Source organism: Betta splendens, chromosome 13 (assembly GCF_900634795.4).
Source record: "Betta splendens chromosome 13, fBetSpl5.4, whole genome shotgun sequence".
Classification (NCBI taxonomy): Eukaryota; Metazoa; Chordata; class Actinopteri; order Anabantiformes; family Osphronemidae; genus Betta; species Betta splendens.
Genome location: NC_040893.2, coordinates 20,702,094 through 20,719,812, shown reverse-complemented (window position 1 = coordinate 20,719,812; position 17,719 = coordinate 20,702,094). Strand labels below are relative to the sequence as shown.

At 46.5% G+C, this 17,719-nt stretch overlaps 3 protein-coding genes and 1 long non-coding RNA gene across 11 annotated transcripts in view; 2 read left to right on the top strand and 2 right to left on the bottom strand.

Moving 5' to 3' along the window:
* Positions 1–903: 903 nt before the first annotated feature.
* Positions 904–12,054, bottom strand: zgc:162698 (Transmembrane protein 87A-like). Of its 4 annotated transcripts, none has more exons than XM_029170708.3 (21): positions 11,805–12,051; positions 11,417–11,477; positions 11,236–11,327; positions 10,940–11,059; positions 10,470–10,526; positions 9,864–9,914; positions 9,656–9,721; positions 9,329–9,437; positions 8,971–9,032; positions 8,717–8,900; positions 8,538–8,637; positions 8,359–8,452; positions 7,281–7,349; positions 6,990–7,098; positions 6,862–6,920; positions 5,676–5,779; positions 5,520–5,596; positions 5,299–5,360; positions 5,121–5,173; positions 4,995–5,025; positions 904–2,037 (listed from the first exon to the last, which is right to left on the bottom strand). In XM_029170708.3, exons 1-21 carry the CDS (start codon positions 11,946–11,948, stop codon positions 1,996–1,998), a joined length of 1,746 nt encoding a protein of 581 aa, XP_029026541.1. In that variant the 5' UTR covers positions 11,949–12,051; the 3' UTR covers positions 904–1,995. The 4 variants fall into 4 exon arrangements, 3 of the variants coding, with proteins under 3 accessions (XP_029026541.1, XP_029026539.1, XP_029026540.1); XM_029170706.3 differs by lacking the exon at positions 7,281–7,349 and adding an exon at positions 7,502–7,576 and having other exon boundaries at positions 11,805–12,050; XM_029170707.3 differs by lacking the exon at positions 7,281–7,349 and adding an exon at positions 7,502–7,576 and having other exon boundaries at positions 9,870–9,914; positions 11,805–12,050.
* Positions 12,055–12,784: 730 nt separating this feature from the next.
* Positions 12,785–16,687, top strand: capns1b (calpain, small subunit 1 b). 2 transcript variants are annotated; one of them, XM_029171627.3, is made up of 11 exons: positions 12,785–13,017; positions 13,672–13,726; positions 13,801–13,837; positions 13,937–14,029; positions 14,874–14,931; positions 15,003–15,067; positions 15,665–15,733; positions 15,806–15,884; positions 15,951–16,067; positions 16,193–16,251; positions 16,423–16,687. In XM_029171627.3, the coding sequence occupies exons 2-11, from the start codon at positions 13,680–13,682 to the stop codon at positions 16,447–16,449; spliced, it is 651 nt and encodes a 216-aa protein (XP_029027460.1). In that variant the 5' UTR covers positions 12,785–13,017; positions 13,672–13,679; the 3' UTR covers positions 16,450–16,687. The 2 variants fall into 2 exon arrangements, with proteins under 2 accessions (XP_029027460.1, XP_029027459.1); XM_029171626.3 differs by having other exon boundaries at positions 12,786–13,017; positions 13,669–13,726.
* Positions 16,684–17,719, bottom strand: part of LOC121202662 (uncharacterized) — a 6,938-nt gene continuing 5,902 nt past the window's right edge. The window contains exons 2-3 of one of the 2 annotated variants that reach the window (XR_008696482.1): positions 17,554–17,706; positions 16,684–17,410 (exon numbers count right to left, since the gene is read on the bottom strand). This is a non-coding gene — a long non-coding RNA (uncharacterized LOC121202662). Of the gene's footprint in view, positions 17,707–17,719 lie in introns of both variants that reach the window. The other variant, XR_008696483.1, reaches the window with a different exon arrangement.
* LOC114868186 (synaptosomal-associated protein 25-like) overlaps positions 17,332–17,719 on the top strand; it is a 12,597-nt gene continuing 12,209 nt past the window's right edge. For all 3 annotated transcript variants that reach the window (XM_041073336.2, XM_029171620.3, XM_029171622.3), the window contains exon 1: positions 17,332–17,469. The gene's annotated coding sequence lies outside the window, so the exon portion shown is untranslated. The remainder of the gene's footprint in view (positions 17,470–17,719) is intronic.

The window sequence follows — 17,719 nt, the reverse complement described above, 5'->3', positions numbered from 1 at the left end:
ATAATAATCAACATTGTAATGTTGACGTGCTGCGGTACGAACGTACTGAACGTCCCTTCTAAGGTCCACGGGCCACATGTTGAGACTCACAGTAACCAGTCCACGTGGAGCCGTCTGCTAGCTGTGATAATAAGTCACGTCAGTGTACTGTCAGCTGAAATCTGCAGCATACTGATTTACGGTCAAACCAAATCTCTGGGATTATGTTATTACAGCCAAAATGCAGTAAAAAATTGTGCGCACAAACACACACACACACACACACACACACAAAACCCAGCACTGGCCACTCATGGACACACGGGTCAGTCTTTGTGTAACTGTGATTGAACAGTATGACATCATGTCAGAGTCGCCTTTAGATGCGCGTCACTGGGTCAAAGGTCAGGACAGACACATGGAATCAAATCCTTAAATGAAGTTTAGCTTAAATCAGGCTGCTGTGCTTTCGACTCACATAATAACTGTGAATTAGATGAATTAGTGAAGCACTGACGGCAGCTGAGCTGAGACTCAGATTTAGGCTACAGTCGCTATGATTAAATCAAATTAGAGACTGCAGACGGAAGATTTCAAAGACATTTAAGCCCTGAGATAATATCAGTTTAACAGAGAGAATGTGGAATATGAATATATATGTAGTTCAGCTCAGAGGCAAAACAGCAAACAACCTGAGTCCGGCCCATTTAACACAGCTGGACCAAACACGGGTCTGTTGCTGCTTGGCTCCTGAGTCACGCTGAGGAGCGACCCGAGCCCCAGCGCGGGCGGCGCCGCTCCACTTACGCCCTCGCAGGTACATGGACTCCGGTTCTGGTGCCCAGCGGTAAATCATGACAAGCGGTACCGGTTCTGGTACCTGTCAACTCAATGGAAATGAAATGGCTGCAACAGACACAGAGCTGTGGACTACCTCCAGTTTTATTATAAACACTTGATTCATTTACAAAGAAAACAACACAAAGTTCACATCATCCGGTTCCGTCCCAAACAAAGCTTCCACTCACCACAAACAAAGCTACAGGTCTCTGTTCTGTAGGAACAAGGGACCACGATAATAAACCAGCGATGGATCAACTCACATCAGCACATTCAACATATGTAACGTTCAGGAGCCGCTCTGAACAACTAAAGACTTTATAACGTGGTCCCACCTTAATTCAGAACCGGCAGGTTCTCTGCCAATGAAACGTCACCAGCTGTGATACGCGCCACAGTCCAAAGTGGGACCTGAACATCCTGATACCACAAAGGCGGCTGCTGAAGTGAGACGGGACCTCTGGACGAGGCACGAAGTGTTTAGTCCACTCAGGCAGACAGGCAGACAGGCCGACAGACAGACAGACAGGCAGGCCGACAGACGGACACAGACAGACAGACAGACAGACAGACAGGCCGACAGACAGACAGGCACACACAGACACACACACACGATCAATGAGTGAACAGATACTGATGCAAGCGGTCAAACACCTCACTCAGGTGAAGTCAGACCAGTGTGCGAGCAGCTGACGACGCCGAGCTGTGAACACAGCTGAGGCTGAAACGTCAGTATTGCGAAACCGATTAGATGGAAACAAAGACACACTGTGACAGTGGTGCTGTGAACACATGTTTACTGGGAGCAGGGGAGAAAAGTGCAGTGCTGTCTCTCTCCACGTTCAGACGTCTGAGCTGCTGCAGAAGGAGCTAAAGCTCCAATGAGAAATAAAATCACAGCTGTGCATGTGAACGGTAAGAAAACGAAGTGGCTGCTCCGTCACAGAATGTCTTTCACAACAAATTAGGCAAAATATACTGTACAGAGAGATTGTTACATGTATAAATACAAACAGGCAGTAAAAAGACAAATGCAACCAGCTGTGACGAGAGGTCACAGGAGACGCTCACGAAGCTCACACTCAGGACCCGTGTGGGATCTTTCATCCATCGATCCGTCACCATGACGTCAGCCTGTCGATTCATCAGTGTTTGTATCAGCTCGTCTTGTTGGCTTCACTCCATCTTGGACATCTCAAACTTCGTTGTCATGGCTTCCTGTAACAAAAACACAACATCACACTGACGAGTGTTGGGCAAAGCTGAGAGTCTGTTAGTGGCTGATCAACTGTAGACAGGTCTTCCTTTGCTGTAGAATTTCTTTTTGCTCTAGACTGATTTTTTTTTTTGCTGTAGGCTGTTGAGCGGAAAAGCACTCATCCTGCTGCTGATTTCATGTCATTTCCTCCACCCTCATGGTTTAACACGTCTGTTCAGAAGGAGCAGACTGAGCTTCTGCTGATGGTGGTTACCTCACGTCACCAGTCATGAATTTACAGGCTTCTACATCAAGTCTGTGTGTTTTCTAGGTCTGACATTGTTCTGGACTCTAGTGTATTTAGGCCGTTTCCGTCCCATCTTCACACAGTGACTGGGGTTCGAGCTGAATTACTTCCTATGGATTTAATATCTCTCAGTGTCCACAGCAGCTTATATAAAACAGTCACTTTAGATAAGAGGCACTTTGGTGATTGTTGGAGCACTTAAAAAGGCTCAGCTCTTAGATCAGATAGTGAATATTTTGGAGAGTAGTATGAAAATAAAAAGCGTTCACTAGGCAGACATCACACACACGTGTCTTTCGTTGTCTTGACACTCAACTGATCAATAATCCATCGTTTGTTTCAGGTTAATCACTGACTGTTACGACAAAGCGTAGCAGCACCAACACCTCAAACACACACTGTCCCATCGCTCCACTCGCCATGACAACAGACTAGGATAAACAACTGTGTGATGTCACTAGGGAGGTTGATGGCTCGGATGACTGCCCCCTGCTGCCCTCTCCCAGAACTGGGACCACCAGCCATAAAATGTGGAATGTGCTCATCAAAGAGAACGAGAGACTCCATTTGGACACAGGTTCTGGTTCAGATGCACCAGAACTTTCAACTTCCATGAAACTGATGTCATTGTATTCTGTGGACAAAATGTTTTCATTTGATATTAGATTGGTTTCTGTGTGATGTTCAATGCCTGATCTACAGATTTGCCAGGAAATTCTTAAAGTACAAAGGGACTTCAACTCATCACCATGCTTCCCTTTGTGTGAAGACACTAAGTTGAAATAGAGAGACTCACCTTCTTTACTTCTTTTAATCTGTGCAACATACACATAGACTATGTCCACCAGCTACAATTCAGTATGCTCATTATTGTATCACATTTTAAGTGTTACAATTGTTTAATTAGTAATGCCCAGTTTAGGTCATTTATAATTTGATTTTGCTTGCATTTATTATTCGTGTATGTTTTAGTGTTTACTGGGTGTTGCATAAGACAAGACCAGGCATCATGAATAACATTTAAGTTGTTACAGCATTGTAAGGGACCACGTATAAGACCTTAAGATTCTATGCAGTTAATGTTGCTGGTTAACTAATCTGACTGCTCATTTGAGTGTCAAAGTGATCATTACATGCTTATTGTGTTATGGTGCGATGGAACTTTGAGCTTGATGACAAGAGAAGAGCTTAGTTATCCCAGATTTAGGAGCGATCCAAATCAAATAGTTTGATTCCTGATCTGAAGAGGCGGAACTCTTCACCACTGGTTGAAGTCATTTCTCCGCCCTGCAGTGACCACTGCCCCAGAGGTATTTAAACCAGTGACACCCAAGGCAAAACGGATTTCCCTCTATCTTCAAACTTCTTTCACTTTTTCCTTTTTGCGTCGCATTACTTTTCTTTAATTTTCCGTTGTCCTTAAATTTTGTAAACCTAAGTTAAACTTAGAGACACGAACGAACAACGATTTTTGTAACGTTAGAAAGTCATCAAGAAACTCCGCGAAACTGAAACTATTACAACCAGTCCTTAATTGACTCGCTATTTTTGATCGAACCAATTAAATTAGATTCCAGCCCGTTTGCTTTTTGGGCTAGTTTAAGTAGCGCTGACGCTTTGCAACACCCTGAAAGTCCAGCCTGGCTGACTGTTACTCTGCTGAACCCGAGCCGTCATCATCACCGCGGGCGACGATTCCTGGCCCAGAGGCCGTGGCACCTGGACCAGAGGGCACGTCTGCTCAACCCACCGGTAACGGGAGATGCTGCACAGCGGCTACAGCTCCAAACTAAGGCAAGACGAACATCTCTAATCCTCTGAGAAGTCTGGTGTTTCTCAAAGCTCTGAAATTGAACATTCCAAATTCATGAGTTATCCTTAGATTTGAACTAGTTAGAGACAAATACTCTTTTCTCTTGATCAAAGCCATCACACACTCAGGTCTTGACCATTCTTTGGGTTTCACTCATTGATTCATTCACTGTTCATCATCTCATTCTGATCATTCTCTCATTTTCTGTTCTGTTTATTTGAGTATTTCCATATTATGTTATTCATATATCCAGTAGTGTTAGATTAATAAAACGTTAAAAGGAATCTAGTTTTGTGTGCATTGTTCTTCAGATTTAAACAGAGGTCACTGAACCGCGACAAGAATTCACGGCATAAGAGACTGATTTGGTTTTATCACAAGAAAGTGGTTATTGTTGTTCATGAGTGGTAACTCATTGAATTGATATCTGGCGTTGACTAGATTGACACAAGCGTGGTTTCAGCTTTAAAACAAACCTGGTGCCCCAACTTCGAGGTATATTAATGTTTTACATTAATATCAAACTATTAATAATTTGAATCCGCTACATGAACTACACAAGCGTCCCTCCACACTCACCCCACACAGAGCGTCAACCAGCCACCACAGTTCGATTCCTGCTGCCTCACCCCTAAAACCTGCCTGGTGGGACCGGGTTGTTCTAAATACTGGGCTCCATCACATTTAGGAACTTATGGACCCATGTTAAAACGCCCACATCTGTCCTGAGTTGCAGCTATGTTAGAGTCAAAACTCTTTACTAGACCAAACATTTCCTGCTGCTCTACATTTGCATTGTATGTAAACTCTCAACCAGAAAATATTAAGTCTGAGTTTCCTTCATTTGTGTCACTTACTTCGTCTGAGTCGAGGAGAGGTGGGAGGGTGCTGCGAGGAGGACAAAAAAACAGCATCACGTCAAACATTCTCATTTAATTTGACATCTGTGTCCCTTCATAGAGTTTATACCATGAGGAACTTACACGTCGGCCATAGACGATGGGATGTTTTCTTCGACCCATTTCAGATCCTCATCCTAAAAACAAACTGTGTCAGACTGAACAAGGCCACCAGCGAGAACTCACTAATTCATCACATGACTGTGTATTGTGTTTCATGAATCACACACTGGATCTGAAAACAGAAATGGAGCTAACGCACCACTTTGTCGGCTTTGGCCAAACCATTGATCTCATTCTTCATACCCCGCATCTTCATCCCCTCTGGAAACAAAAGAGCACAAGCAAAATGTGAGGAAACTTCACAAACTCACCTGAAAGCTGGTGAAAAACTCCTGCAGGACACCATCAGTAGACAAGGAGGAGGGGAAACAATGAGGACAGAGGAAGGAAGCGAGTGGAGCACGTATGCAAGCATCTGACCGAAAGCCTCGTTCATCATAGGCTCCTTCTCCTCCTCCTCTTCGCTCTCCTCGTCCACCAGCGGACTGAAGGCGTACCTGTTGCAAAGACCGAGAGTAAAATTGGCAGCACGACAGGACGGACCCAACGGAAGTGAGACCAACAGTAGCGTCATACCTCTGGTTATTGGCCGACGGTCGCCATAGGAACATTATGACCAATAGGATGGTGGAAAACAGGAAGCGCCAGAAGGCGTCATCGATCCACAGCTCCCTCCAGTCCTACAGACACGGACACACACACACAGACACACAGACACACACACACACAGACACACACACACACGGACACACACAGACACGGACACACAGACACACACACACACACACACGGACACACACACACACACGGACACACACACACACACGGACACACACAGACACACGGACACACACACTTAACCCTCATGCCATCCTCCAAAAAGACTCCCTTTCGCCGCCTTTGTGGCCTTTTTTGCCGCGCTCATATAAACAGCTATAAAATCATGATACATTAATATTGTTTTTATCCTTTTTTTTGTAAACGACTTAAAATCACTTAAACAACAGACCTGCCCAAAACTACCAAGCTTTTTATTTTCTTCAGAATTTTTAACCCTTCAAATGCCAGTTTTTCTATGTGAAGTACTGCTTTTGTTAATCAAAAAACACAAAAACAAGATTATTTTCCATAAACTAAATAGTAGGAGGATGGGGTTTTGGTTGTGATTAGAGTTTCGAATATGCCAAAGATTAAAAACAAAATTGGTTTGATTGCATTAGTATTTTTATGTAGTGCCAGATACTCCCTCTGGAGATAGTCATGGCCAAAAATGCCCCATAGACTTCAATGTAAACACCGTTTTTTTAATCTCAATGCCATCACACTATGAAACCATGCATTCTGGAATTTCAGCGTTTCATCTTGAAGAAAGGTGTTATATAAAAGGTGTTATAATATTTGACATTTTTAACGTATTTAACCAAATTAAGCCTCTTTTCCATTGTAGGTTGATGCATGAATTTCATGTAATTCTGCCAGTTACAGTATATTATGGCAGAATGTGACAACCAAGAGCCCCAAAATGAAATTGTTTGGATTTTTTTGTTGTGTGTGTGTGAGTGAGTGAGTGAGTGAGTGAGTGAGTGAGTGAGTGATAGAAAAAAAAAGGTGTAAAAATGTTTTTTCCTGATGTCTGAAGCGTTGTTTTTTTTTTCCTTTTCTTTCAAAAGGTGCTTGAGTACAAAACGGCAAAAATGCACAAATGCCCGAAGACGGCCTAAGGGTTAAAAGGGGTGTAATGCAGACGTTAGGGAGTACTTACAGACTGACATTTAGACATCCTGAAGGTCCTAGTTGTCCAGATAATGAAGATGACAGAGGCTGCGAAATGTAAAAACACACGTCAAGCTTTGCGGATGAAACGAAAAATGACTACAGGACATTTCCTACCTATGACAGCAAAGATGAGCGTGTTGGTGAAGTGTGTGTAGAGAGAAAGCTTCACCACATTCCTCCTCAACCTCAGCAGCTTCATGGTCTGAGCCAAACTCACAAATATGTGACGACACAGTCAAGGAAGAACACGGACGAGCAGAACAGAGAGCAGCAGAGGGTCGGCGTATTAAAGCTACACGTCAATAATATTTAGGGGGGGAAACGATTGGACCAACGAAGCAGAAACATATTAAAACCTAAACACAAGAGTGGGGAAGCAGATTTAGTGGAAGAGGGAGTGGATATCCACCAGCAGAGGGAGGAGTCAAGCACAGCCAGAGGAATAGCAGCCAGGAGCACTACATCATCTTCTGCCTAGACAGGAAAAGATGAAGAAGAAGGAAGGGTAAAGAACGGCAAAAGAAGAGGAAGAAGAGGAGGAAGGAAGCTGATTGAGAGCCAGAGAATATCCACTGGTTGGAGGTAAATAGAGCAGCGTGTGACGGAGCTCCAGCCTTAAAGGATATCCACCAAGCAACACAGGAGTCAATGAAGGCCAGAACTATGTCACACAAAAACAAGCTCTCCATATCTCCTCGATCCTGGACAGAGACACAGGTTAGACACACACGCACGCACGCACACACACACACGCAGACACACAGGCACACGCGCACACACGCACAGGCACACACGCACACACACATGCACACAGGCACACACGCAGACACACGCGCACACACGCACGCACACACACACACACACACAGGCACACGCATGGAAAACAAACACACGCAGGCACACACACGTGCGCAGGCGCAAACACACACACACACACACACACACACACACACACGCACGCGCACGCACACACGCACGCGCAGGCACACACGCGCATGGAAAACAAACACACGCGCAGGCACACGCACACACACACGCAGGCACATGCACACACACACACACGCAGGCACACACACATGCGCAGGCGCGCACCTACACACACACACACAGGCACACGCCCACACACACATGCAGGCACACGCACACACGCATGGAAAACAAACACACATGCATGGAAAACAAACACACACGCAGGCACACGCACACACACCCGAATGGAAAACAAACACACACACACGCATGGAAAACAAACACACACAGGCACACACACACACGCGCACGCGCGCGCAGACACACGGGTGCAGACACACGCAGGCACGCGCACACACGCATGGAAAACAAACAGACACGCGCGCAGGCACACACACACGCAGGCACACACGCATGGAAAACAAACACACACGCATGGAAAACAAACACACACGCATGGAAAACAAACACACACGCAGGCGCACACACACACACACACACAAGCGTTGCTCACAGCATTGACTCGCAGGATTCCCTCAATGATGGAGAACACCAGGTAGAGCAGGCCGGCGCCGACCACTCGGTGCAGCAGGGCACCGAGTCTGGGCCTGATGGACAGAAACCACGCTGACGCTCCTGTTTCAGCTGTTGTGTTACTGGCGATTGTGTAATGGAAGACTTTACGCCTCTTACTTGACGATGCCGTATCCCAAACTGGCGATGATCACTAGCACCCTGGCCAAAGTCCTCTTCACAGCAGACAGCACCTCAGCAAACACCACAGCCCCGTGCACTGGAAGACGACACGACACAACGGGGTCACGGGTCATCACGGGTCCAGTCAGAGTCAAACTCGGTGCCGCTTTACCCACCAGACAAGCCGTCGTATCGGATGCTCTGGAACTCTGCGTAATAAACAGCCTTCTCCAACATGCCCAGGAAAATGACGCCCCCGATCCAGAACTGGATTCTGAGCAGATCCCTCCAGTAACAGGCCAACAGAACCAGCCACAAGACGGCCATCAGCACGTACAGCACGCACATCATCATGTAGAACTGCAGACACAAACAAAGGCTAGAAACCCGAGCCCCTGCAAACATGACTGATGACAAACGCGTTGCTTACCAGCACCAGAGGCCATTCAGAGGCTGAGATGTAGTCATAAGGCCCCTTCATGCTGATCTCCACTGCAGAGCCAAACACGGAGCTGAACACAACTTAAGAACCATTACACTCAAATGTAAAGAAGACATAGTAACTTCTACGCTGAGTCCTGGGCAGCTCACTTAGCTAAAATACATGGTCCTGAATCACAGATGAAACGTATGACAGCTGGCTGAGCAGACGCGGTATCAGTGTTAGTGAAGGAGAACAGCCAGAAAAAGCTGTTTCAGGTTTAATGTGTGAAACTGGAATGGTTAAAGGCAGCGTCTATCAGGGAACACACTAGATCCTGGTCTAACAGAAGGCGGAGGCCACTGACGCTGCATGGTCCAGGCTGCAGCCTTGTCGGCCGCGTCCACCTTCAGGATGAACATGTAGGGTCCGTCCTCCCAGGTCTGAGCCACGGTATACAGATCGTCATCCGTCCCCTGAGCAGCAAAACATCAAGTCAACATCCGACGCCACCGGGCCTGAATATTATTTAGTGGGCGTGAAACCTTGAGTTTCACCTATACATGGAATCAAAGGCCTGTTTCAAGCTTTTAATAGTGGCGTATGCTGCTAGATGCTTTAAGTCGTACAAACTTCACCAAACTTTACTTCAGCGCAATGTATTAACTTAACGTCACATTTGAGAATGACTGACCTCTTTAGAAGCAGCTGCAGCTTTTCCGGGTTCTGCTGAAGCCTGGTCCCCCTTCACTGCAGGAAGCTGACAGATAGTGAGGGCAGGAAATCAGCTGACAGGAGCATTTACTTCTGACAAATCAATCACAGCCTGTGAATAAGCTGTGAGGTTAGTACAGATGACGGTTTGACATCTGCCTGGTGGAAGCTGTATGCGATGTGCAGACCTTCACCTCTGCATCTCGTCTCCTTCTGCTCGAAGCTTTATCTGTGATGGGCTGGAAAAACAGATTTAGGACAAAAGACAACACGATGAACTTAGTCAAGCATTCTAAATATCATCCTAATGGTCACCTGAAGGGTTTATTTCCCATCCCTAGTAGATTTAATAGGCTTCGTTGCACAATTCAGACATTTTGAACACATGCAATGTGATGTTGCTACCAGCAGCAGAATGAAATCAGACCTGTTAAACCAGAAAGTGAATAAACTGAGCTGGAGCTGCACTGAACTCAGAATGACTGAAAACACCTGCTTTAAGTATGTATCCTCTATCATGGTCTGTAGTAACTCTACACTTCCAGTTCACTTCATTAAGCTGCTGTTGGTGGAGCTGAAAGTGAGGACCCTCGTTCATCTACAGCTGAGAACCCGGTTCCTGGAAGTAATTCCAGTTTGGTGTAAGACACGTCTCAGTCTACCAACGTGGAAATGAAAGACTGCAAACACACCAACTGCAGCTGGACGTGACCCATTAGATCAAACCACACAAAGCGGCCCTCTCTTTTTTATGCTCTAAGGACAAAAGAGAAAAGCGGAAGCAGGAATCTCACCTGCTGTTGTTGTTCTGTTAGACGGAGTTTCTTCTTAATGGGGGGACTGAGGCCAAACTGTGAAACAAAATAAAACACACCACCTATTTCACATCCTGTGTATTAGACTTCACTCTGTGTGTGTGTGTGTGTGTGTGTGTGTGTGTGTGTGTGTGTGTGTGTGTGTGTGGAGACACATTTTTCCTTCGACGTGGGGACCATAAACCCTGTTTTTGCTATAAAGGTGAGGACAGTGCGACAACGTGGGGACACTTGTCAAGTCCCCACCAGTCCGAAAGCTTTTTTTAGGGTCAAGATGTGATTTTAGGGCTGTGGTTAGAATTAAGTTTTGGTTCAGATTAGAGCAAAGGTGAGAGGTCTGCCTTTATTTGTGATGGTTAGAGTGAGTAGCGAGGGAGGCATTATGTCAATGGGGAGTCCCCACGTTGATGACAAACACGACTGTGTGTGCGTGCGTGCGTGCGTGTCACCCTGTCGGGCCTCATGTGCTTTATGCAGCTGATGCTGGAGTACTGGTGGGACATGTAGTATCCATATCCTCCAGGCTGCTCGACACGTTCGGACCCGAAGTACCTCTCAGCTACCGTCTCCTGGACACAAAAGGAGCGGAGGAGTGACTACTTTCTATGTGATGGACCCCAAGATGCCACACGTCTGTTTAACTTGTGTAGTGTGACATGATGATGCATGGACAGAACACAGACAGCAGCCGGTTAGAGGGAGTGCATGGGGCTGGTAAACAGCAGGAAGGAGCGGAGGGTCTTACGTTCTGGTTGAAGACCTCATCGTAGCAGTGAGAGTTCCGCAGGTACCAGGAAACATCCAACGGGGCGGAAGCGTTGCATTTCCCAGACAGCACTGTCAACATGCACATCAGCACATTAACTACAGCCTGGCGTCTCTGCACCGAGTGCACGCAACCGAAGCTTTGTCCTCACTCCATTTACCTTTGACCCGGATGGAGCTGCCGTTGAACAGAGTTTTGGGGAAGTAGAAGTAAGACGTTTCCTGAAAACACACAAAGATCGCAAATCAAACTTCCATCACTGAAAACAGCAACTTGCATTAAAAAAATTCAAGAACAAACAATAGCAAAAGGTGTGACGGCACTGATTTCTTCCAGCTACAGAGCGAACAGAAGGCGGGAAGCACATGAAGGACAGTGGAGAACAGCTCGCAGGTTCTGGTGCCGAAACGACGACCCTGCTGTGACGTTAACGAGCTAAACTAGCGATGTGTCAGCGTCTTGGTGGGTTCAACCGGGTCAAAAGCCACGAACCACATCTCGTCTCTCGTGTTGAAATAAACTGCGACCGCTTCAGAAAAGAAACTCACTCTGCTGACGTCAACGATCCATTTGCCAGATTCGGACACGGCCCCGACTGGCCCGCTCAGTCCAGTTACCAGCAGCAGCAGCAGCAGCAGCGCCGAGGGCCAGACTCCCAGCCCGGTTCGGCCCGAACCATTGTAGCTCGCCATTAGACCCCAAAACAAGCAACGAACCAGTAGCAGCAGAAAAGCCACAACGACGACTCACAACAGTCCGGACGCTTCCTGCTTCCGGGTGACGTTCCTGGAGTCGTGGTGCGTTGAGGGAGCGTCGGACGTTTAACCGCAATCCTAAGAGTTTAGTTTAATTGAAAAGTAAAGAGCTTGTGGTTTAGTCTACCAATTATTTTATCTTTATCGTGTCCACAACAGGTTTTATTTGGTCCAAAAGATTTACTTAGAAAGTATTCTTAACTTAATTAACTCCTGTTGCTGTATGCTGTATTTTCAACTCTGTATGTATCTGACGCTACTGAGGGACAATTAAAGGCGTTGCTACTCCTTTTCTTATTCACTGACACGTTCCTGTGCACAGGAAGAATGTGAACACGTTTCTAAAATGTTTTTACGTTTTTGTCTCGTTGAGCAACTTAAAACGTATTTATAATCCTCTGCTACTGTAATTTGTATTAAGAGTTCATAATGATGTTCATAAGATCAGTTATCAATTAAGTGTAGTTAAGTGAAATATTTGCCTCTGAAATGTTGGAAGTCGCAGAAAATGACAACAGATAAACTCGAGGTACCTCCAACTGAAAGGTAAATGGTGAATTAGACACAAAGTGGTCAAAGTCAGTAATTGTACTAACGTAGCCGAAGTAACTACATGACGTTAAATTCGTCCTCTAAGCGCTATTTTGCCTGAACGTGATGTAGTTCGTCCCCGCGTGCACACGAGGGCGGCAGCGTCCACCCAGAAACGTAACGCAACGCGTCCGACGAGGAAAAGGGGCGCGCGCGCGAGAGAGAGAGTGCGCGCGCAGAGGGTGGAGCTGGTGATCTCTGCCAGACTGGTCTCGGTCTCCACCCGGATCCGCGCGTCTCGTTGATAAAGTAGAAGAAGCAGTACGTCACACAAACGACTGCGTGTTTGTGGACGGAGGCTCGAGTTGATGTCAAGTTGAGGAGTTCAAACCTTTGCTCGCGTTCCTGCTGCGGAAAGTTCTAGAGAGCGGAGAAGCTTTTACAGAGTTGTCGCAGATAAATCGGCTCGTTGACAGTAAGTTTTCCAGTGTCGCGTTACGAGTCGCACTCGTTCGGACGCCGCGTAGCAGGAAAAGCTCGACCTCCCAGAAAAACACGTCGTGATTGGAAAAAGCCACAGTTTAAGTTTGATCGTTCGATCGAAATTTGCTCGTATTGTGTTTATTTGACAGATTGTGTCGTTTACAACGTAACGTTCAGCCTGCAAACTAACGTTTTTCATGATTAATTGATTCGCATTTTTGTAAATAAACTGTCGGCTTCACAGAATCCGAGTTAGGCCTCTAAACAGTGGTTTACAATCAAATCTGTCGGAAAATGTAAAATCCTCCAAACAGAGAATCAGGAACAAGGACATATTTGACTTATTTGCGTAAAAATCATAAAAAATGATGCCCAGTTTAAGCCTGCTGCAGAACATAATGAGACCAGTGTTGAGCTCACAGCTTCTCCCTTTGATCGTGTCCTCCGCACTTCTCTGAATTAGAAATGTTCTGATGATTCGTGCATCTGTAAGAAGTGACCACTCAGCTGCGTGGCTTTGTTCATGGCGGTTGTTTAGCGCTGACAGAACTTTAGGTTTGATTAGAGCTAGTTGTAGTGATGTGAACCAGTAACATTTGTGAAAGTGTGATTAATGAATTAACCTCCACCTATGGTTATTCAGCAGACAGCACCATGGACCTGGCAAAAGGCTTATTCAAAGGCATCATGAACGCTGTGAGGTGAGGGAGCCGGACCTGGGTCAGCGGGTCGATCTAATCAGAGCTTGTGTTTGACCCTGTCTTTTTTCCAACAGCACCATCGACCCGGCTCAGTTCGTTCCTTCAGCTCCTGTAAGTACGAGCATAAGCATGTGTTAAGAGACGAGTGGACAAATTGACCCCCCCCCACACACACACACACTGCCTGACGCCAGCTCCTTCTCTGTGCAGCCTCCTCCTCGCAGACCTCTGCACGCGGCCCAGACTCAGGAGAGCAGCGAGGAGAAGCAGTTTCGCCAGGTCTTCGAGAGGCTGGCGGGAGACGTGAGTCCACGCGCTCGCTTCATGTTTACACCACGTCTGTTTCCCATAGAGATAAAGAAACCGTGAGGGTTTCCTTCTACAGCTCCAGAGTCAGGAACATCTGCTCCGGTTCTGATCACATGGTCACATTAGTGTAGTAATGGGCTCAGTAAGCACTGATCAGGTTCCATCCGGCTCCTGTGAAAATGAATCCCTTTGATCTGGTTTCCAGTGTGTAAAAACGGTCCAGATCATCTGCTGCTGTGGTTCTTTAGTGAGACTTCAGTCACTTCAGCGTCCAAAGCTAAAAGAACAAACGAGACATTTATGATACTGGAGCCACGGGCGGTGGACAGAAGGGTCCTAACGAAGAGCAGAGCACAGCTCAGCTCCACCCCGGGTCATGCTGCTGGGCCGGTTCTGCGGGTCCGATCCACCTGGCTCTAATTCCAAACCCCACCCTCCACTGTTGTCTGCCTGTGCCTCCTGCGTCTCGTCCCCGAGCAGGTTCTGTAGCGTGCACGTCACGGCCCAGAAGCTCCAGGCTTCAGACAAGCAGAACAAGCTCCTCTTCTCCCTCAGTTTGTGCAGACATCCAGTAAAAGGAGGCCGCGTCTCGCCTGCATTCCTGCATTCAGCAGGGCGGTGCTGGATTCCTGGGTGTGAGGTTCCTCCACTGAGTCACAGGGGTGTGACTGGGCTCTGAACAGGGCCCTGGAGGTGGTGGTTCAGTGCAGGAGCTTCCAGTTTATGTTCCCTCACTTCCACCCTGTTAAACGATCAAACACAAAGCTGACACTTGTGGAGCGATTTGTCAGCGAGCAGTGGAACCTGAAATGAGACCACACATTCTCTGTGTCCACAGGACATGGAGGTGAGCCCAAAGGAGCTGATGGACATCCTCAACAAAGTCCTCACCAAGCGTGAGTCGGATTCTCACATTTCTTTTTCTCTGCTCTGTTTGTTTGTTTTGACACGTTTGTTTTTGTTTCAGATGGAAACTTGAAAACCGACGGCTTCAGCATTGAGTCGTGCAGGAGCATGGTGGCCGTCATGGACGTATCCTTCCCCAAACCGCTGCACTGGGGTGGCACTGGGGTGGCACTGGGGTGGCACTGGGGTGGCACTGGAGTCCTGCAGTGGTACTGCAGTGGTACTACTGCAGTTAATACTACTGGAGTCCTGCAGTGGTACTGCAGTGGTACTACTGCAGTTAATACTACTGGAGTCCTGCAGTGGTACTGCAGTGGTACTACTGCAGTTAATACTACTGGAGTCCTGCAGTGGTACTGCAGTGGTACTACTGCAGTTAATACTACTGGAGTCCTGCAGTGGTACTGGAGTGGTCCTGTAGTTTTGTAGTGGAGTACAGCAGGGGTACTGGAGTAGTACTGGAGTACTGTCATGGTACTGGAGTACTGTAGTGGTACTTTAGTGGTACTGGAGTACTGCAGTGGTGCTGGAGTCCTATTGGCAGTTTCTATATCAGTGCTGCTTTTACTGCAGTTCTTCAGTTAATGTTAGTTCACATCAGCCTGAAACCCCAGATCAGTTGTTTAGGTCGAAGATCCGTTTTAATAAATAATGTAAACATGTGATGATGATGAAGAGATTTGTTTAGGCTTCTGCGTTTGACCTTTGACCCACTGCCTTCAGAGTGACAGCACAGGAAAACTGGGCTTCCATGAGTTTAAGTACCTGTGGAACAACATCAAGAAGTGGCAGGTGGGTGGTGTGGGTGGTGTGGCTTAGTGTTGGTGCCCCCTGCTGGTGTGTGACGCTTTCTTCTGCTCTCAGGGCGTTTACTTATCCCACGACACCGACCGCTCTGGTCTGATCGACACTAACGAGGTGCCCAAGGCCTTTAAAGCTGCAGGTGAGACTCGCGGCTGGACCCTGCTGAGGCCTTTGCCTCTGGTGCTGACCGTGTTTGTGTGTGCAGGCTTCCCCCTCAACGATCAGCTGCTGCAGCTGATTAGTCGCCGCTACAGCGACGAGAAGGGCAACATGGACTTTGACAATTTCATTGGCTGCCTGGTGCGACTGGACTCCATGTGCAGTGAGTGTCCTCCTCCTGATGTTTCTACAGAGCTTATTTAATGTGCTGCTTTCCTCTGTAGTGTCTCTGAACATGGATTTCTATTTGAACACTAACGCTAAAGCACCTTGGTGCTTGTTCTGCAGGAGCCTTTCAAACCTTGGACAAGGACAACAAGGGCACCATCGACCTGGACATCAAGGAGGTAAGGTTCCCTGCCTCAGCGTTGGGACAAGCCGGAGGTGCTTGTACGAGGAGCTCTGAGCTGCTTCTAACAGTTGGACGACGTTAACTTAACCTGAAACACTTTAGTTTTAATGGATGAAATCAGGTTCACAACGTGTCCTGATACGTTAACTCATTTTTTTGTGTTCAGTGGCTCCAGCTGACGATGTATTCATGAAGCGCCACACGCACTAACCAAGCCATCTCCATGAAACGGGACCAAAACACCAGCGTCAAATTGGATGGAAAAGCTGAACTCCTGCTGATGCTGGCGCTGCACTGGCTGCTGCTGCCAGGCTTTCATGTCCTCATGTTAAAACATTTGTATATTTTAAATTTCAGGGCAAATGATGCAGATTTAATCATTTTCAGAATGAGGTCTATGTAAAAGAATAAAGTCAAACAACTGACACATGGTTATTTTGTTTCTGTATTGAATCTGCAGTGATGATGCTCTGCATTAACACCATCCACTTTACAAGCACGAATAGCTCAATATTAATACTTAAAACACGTCACGTCTTCAAGTTTGCAATATCATGGCATTGAAGACATTCTGTATACCACAGGGTTTGTGTCACACACCTAAGAAATATTCCCATAATTCATAGTTTTGGTGAGAACAGACTTTTTACTAAGTTTATAGGTAGCAATCTAATATTTATTCTGGTAATAGGAAAAGATGATACAGTTTAAATTTTGAGATTAAAAGTCTGCAATGTTCATTTACAGTAAATGTCAACAATAGTTTATTTAATAAATAGTCAAAATATTGAGAAAAGTCTAATTTTTACCTTCATCTTTCTAAGTAGTTAAGTGATACTTTTGATATTTTATTCTGTGTTGAGTTTTCTAAACTTTTCTCCAATGACTGAACTGTGTTTCTTCTACAGGTGTCAAGAGTAATGATGAGATCAGTAAATAACAGTCCTGATTATTTTACCCACGGTTCTTTTTATGCCATATTTAACATCACTGCTGTCGTGGTGATGTGAAGTCTGCTTGATTAGAGGCGGGGCAAGCACAGAGGGGCGGGGTCAACGTAGAGGGGCGGGGCCAGCTCGGAGACGGGGAAGATATAAGAGGTGGGAAACCAACAGGTTCGTGCTGGAAGCTGCTGGAGAATCTACGAGAAAAGACTGAGGGAGAAAGGCAACTTTACTGAAGGAAGAAGTGATGAAAGGTCGCTGTGGTTCAGGTATTTACCTCTTTATAACATCTCAGCAGATAAAAACAGATTAAACACAAGCAGATATTACGTCATCAAGTGAGATGCGTTTACATGACCAACGTTCATCCATCCATGCATTTTCTACCGCTCGGAGCCGACACTGGAGCCTGTCCCATCAATCTATGGGCGAGAGGCGGGTTAGAGCCCGGACAGGACGCCAGTCCATCCAGGGCAACGCGTCGAACGTCGGTTAGTCAGGAGAAACTGAGGAGAATAA